Raw genomic sequence first — 3735 nt, forward strand, 5'->3', positions numbered from 1 at the left:
GGCTGCCAACTGCCATTAAAAGCAACACAACAACAAAAACAACAACAACTACAACAACAAGTTCTAAATAATAAAGAGTAAAGAATAAAGTATTCTGTGGAATAGTCTGAGGAATAAAGTCTTAGCGATACCAGCCGCCACGACAAAACACCAAAGAAGAAGAAGAGTCTTAAGGAAAAAAAGTCGAAAGATTAAAGTCTAAAGTCTAAGACAACTACAGTGGGTGGTGGTAATGTAACGCTTGGATACCAACCGCCATAAAACACCACAGAAGAAGAAGAAGAAGAAGAAGAAGAACACCTCTGAAGTTAGTCTGTGATAAAAGTAAAGAAATGGAGTTAAGAGCCCGCTCAATCCAGTAGATACATGGCTGCCGGCCGCCATTGAAAGCAGTGGCCGGCAGAATTTAAGACTTGGATACCAACTGCCATAAAACACCAAAAAGAAGGAAATAAAGTCTAAAGAATAAAGTAGATGGCCGTAAATGCACCTTTTCAGTTGGCTGCCAACCGCTATTAAAAGTAACATGACAACAACTACACTATAGAGCTAGACTTGATTTTTCCTAATCTGTTTTTTCAAAGAATAAAGAAATATTTGTCAAGATGAGTGTTTCAAACACTAGCACAATCACCCATAAAGATGCAATACGCACATTTGTGAACAGGGAGCGCACTTATGACTATCTGTATGACCCAGTTTACACAGTATCATCAGAGGTAGACCATATCAAGTCCAGTATCAAGGCCTACACGTCCAAGGACCGAGTGCTTAAGATCCCAGAGTATGGATCTATGTTCAGTAATCTTCCTCACTATCCAAGATTCAAATTTTGCCTGGACCCTACAGACCCTGTACCAACCACTGTTGACCGCCGATGGAGAAGTCACACTAAGCAATACAAAGAGGCACTGCATCAACTGGCCAGTGTTGGTAGAAGTGCCTCATCATGGCTACAGAAAGAGGAAGGTCGTGTGACAGGATCTGATCATTGGAAGTATTTTGCACGCCCTTTGATTCCATTTGAACAGCAGTTGCCCCCAGACGTTATCTTTGCTTTGCCAAAAGAAGAATTTGTGTCAAGTGTGGACCAAATCCCAAAACAGAAGCCCACACATGTTACTGTGGCCGTCCAGACTGACTACAGAGAGAGTGAGACACAAACAGACCCTTACAGTCCAGAATATATCATCCAATCTGTGACAACACCCTCTGAACTTTTGACTATAGCATCTCTGACTTGGGGTCATGGACTGCCTGCAGGTTTGGCAGAAGTAGAAATGATAGAACGGGTTCGAGCCAAACGAGCATGGGAGGCAACCCTTCCTCCATTGGATGACCTCCGTCAGCTGGACAAGAGGAGACGCATGATGGAGGAGATGGAGGCCAAGGAATGGGCTTTTAGAGAGGGAGAAATCCACAAACTAAAGGAGGCCCGTCTTGCTGTGCTGACTGACCTCTGGAGAAAAAGAGACGAAAATCAGCAGAATTATACACATGACAGACTGAAGCAGATTAATCATAAACTGCAGAAAGAGAAGCGTTCTAAAATTAACAAGATCAACAATGATTGTTTCCGGGCAATTAGAAAACTGGACTCCCGGCACAGTACCGCAATGGAAAAATTAACACATTTTTACCACTTCAAAGATTATTCTGATCTTTACTCTCACAGACACTCAGCCGTAAGAGGAAAACGTGATGCAGACATGTCTAAAAGTTACAACTTTGACACCACAGGCTTGACAGCAATGAAACCTCGCACTGCTTTCTCACATAAACCAGCGGAAAATAGGTACCAATCCTCCAGGATCAAAAACTCTGGTCAGAGAGCCATTCAGCTTTACGAGCAGTACAAGGCTCTACTGAGAAGTGACAGGTCAGAGAATCCATTGGAATGCCTTGTCAATATTGATACGCCCTCTCCTCCAGTCACCCCTGAAGTAGTGGAACCACCAGAAGGGGAGGAAGAGAGAGAAATTGCTGTCATCAACTTGCAGAAGTTACTGAGAGGAAGAGCCATTCAATATGAGCTTATTAAAGGTAAAGAAAACCACCTGAACCTCATCAGAGAACTGAGGACAGTTCATGCTCTTCAGAGTGAAGAACAGGAGCTACAGAAAGCTCAAAAGGATCGAATGTTGAACCTTAAACAGGAGAGAGATGTACAGAGTCGCAGGACTGAACAGTTGGAGGCGTTGCAGGCAAGAGCTGTGGGCACAGAGCTTGAATACATGTTTGACACTTTATCTAAAGAGCTGATCAGGCTGCAGCAGGAGCGCAGGATCCATGCCTTCACTCTCCTCGCGGAGAGAGACCGTCGTGTCCGAGAGGCAGAGGAGAGTGGACAGAGACAGGTTGAAGAACGCAGAAGAAAAGAGGAAGATGACATTTTCAGACAAGTGGTCCAGATAAACCAGGAGAGTGTGGATTTGTACTTGGAGAACACCATTCTGGAAACCACAGAGAAAGAAGCAAATGAGCAGGCGAGAAAGGAGATCCACCAATTGACCAAAGAGTTCAATGAAGTGGCGTGCGCCCTGGAGGAAAGCCTTCAGTCTGAAGTCATTGTTTATGACTTGGTGTACAGCTTCCTCCTCCCAGAAGTGGTTAAGACCAGCGTCAGGCAAAAGGTTCAACAAAGACAGGAGAGACACTTGCAAGCAGCTCAAAGCATCATCCAAGAAGCTTTTGAGAGAGTTTCGTCCCCAGATCACACTACTCAAAGCCTGTCTAACCCTCTTACTCAGAACCCCTTCGACGAGAGAGTGAAAGAGCCAGGGCCGCATACAGACGCAAACAATTAACCTGATATATCAGTTATTCATGTCTCTACAGAAGGAGGTTGATAAGAAGGACACAGTAATTAAACAACTGCATGAGATAAAGGAGCATTATGAAAGGGAGCGAGATGTGTTTGAGGATATGATGAATATTTTTTGGTTTTAAGTTTTAACCAAAATATCTACATTGGCCATGAGTTAGTCTAGATTTATCTGTTCTTTTTTTAAGTTTCTAGGTTCATGAAAATTTGTAAAGCCTTTTCAGCAGGAGAAACTGAAATTGAGAAAGTGTGGACTCCTCCACTCCTCAAGATCACACATCATTAGGAGTGAGGGGTGGATCCACAAGTTCTGTGAGACGCTCTAAGTTGAATAAATTAAAATTTGAACTTTTTTTTTTTTTAAGTTTAGTAACATTTATTTTGTCCATCCAGTGTGCATAGCTCTAAATGTATTCATGCTTGAATTTACAGTGTATGTATGCACTGTGCACATACTTGTGTATTGTTAAATCTGGAGCAAATGCTCTATTATGTGCTGTTTTATACACTAAAGTAATGTCATTGAGTAGATGTTTAGGTTCACGCTGATTTCTAAGGTTAGTAGTGTTTTTTAATCACGTAGACATTGTTTTCTTTTGCGTACTAGCCGTGGTGGCAACCTCAACGTTGACCCCTAAACGTTTAATTATTGAATTTAAATTTGAAAAATTATGTTTTTATTTTGACTACGTGTTTATTCTTGTAAATTTAGCACTTGTTTCTGGCTTTGACTGTAATCTCATAAAATTATAACTTAAAAGGAATAATGGAGGATTTTTCGCTGATTTGAGAACTCAAGCGGAAGTGCGCATGCGCACTCCCCCCATGCGGACGCACACAAATGCCTCGCTGCTACACATACGTTTGTTTATTAGCGCGACGGATCGCATCTCTCGTCTCCATAGATTTCA

The 3735-nt window shown here is 42.3% G+C and overlaps 1 protein-coding gene across 1 annotated transcript; it reads left to right on the top strand.

The window, feature by feature from the left end:
- Nucleotides 1–559: 559 nt before the first annotated feature.
- On the top strand, nucleotides 560–2807 carry LOC140348017 (cilia- and flagella-associated protein 91-like). The gene has a single exon (XM_072434253.1). It carries the CDS (start codon nucleotides 606–608, stop codon nucleotides 2805–2807), a length of 2202 nt encoding a protein of 733 aa, XP_072290354.1. The 5' UTR covers nucleotides 560–605.
- Nucleotides 2808–3735: the final 928 nt, after the last annotated feature.

Source organism: Eucyclogobius newberryi, unplaced genomic scaffold (assembly GCF_026437365.1).
Source record: "Eucyclogobius newberryi isolate DKJ021-1_F unplaced genomic scaffold, fEucNew1.0.hap1 SCAF_60, whole genome shotgun sequence".
NCBI classification, from domain to species: domain Eukaryota; kingdom Metazoa; phylum Chordata; class Actinopteri; order Gobiiformes; family Gobiidae; genus Eucyclogobius; species Eucyclogobius newberryi.

Bases quoted from the DNA above. Each gene is read 5' to 3' on its own strand.
- LOC140348017 (XM_072434253.1), top strand. From the start codon at position 606: ATGAGTGTTTCAAACACTAGCACAATCACCCATAAAGATGCAATACGC.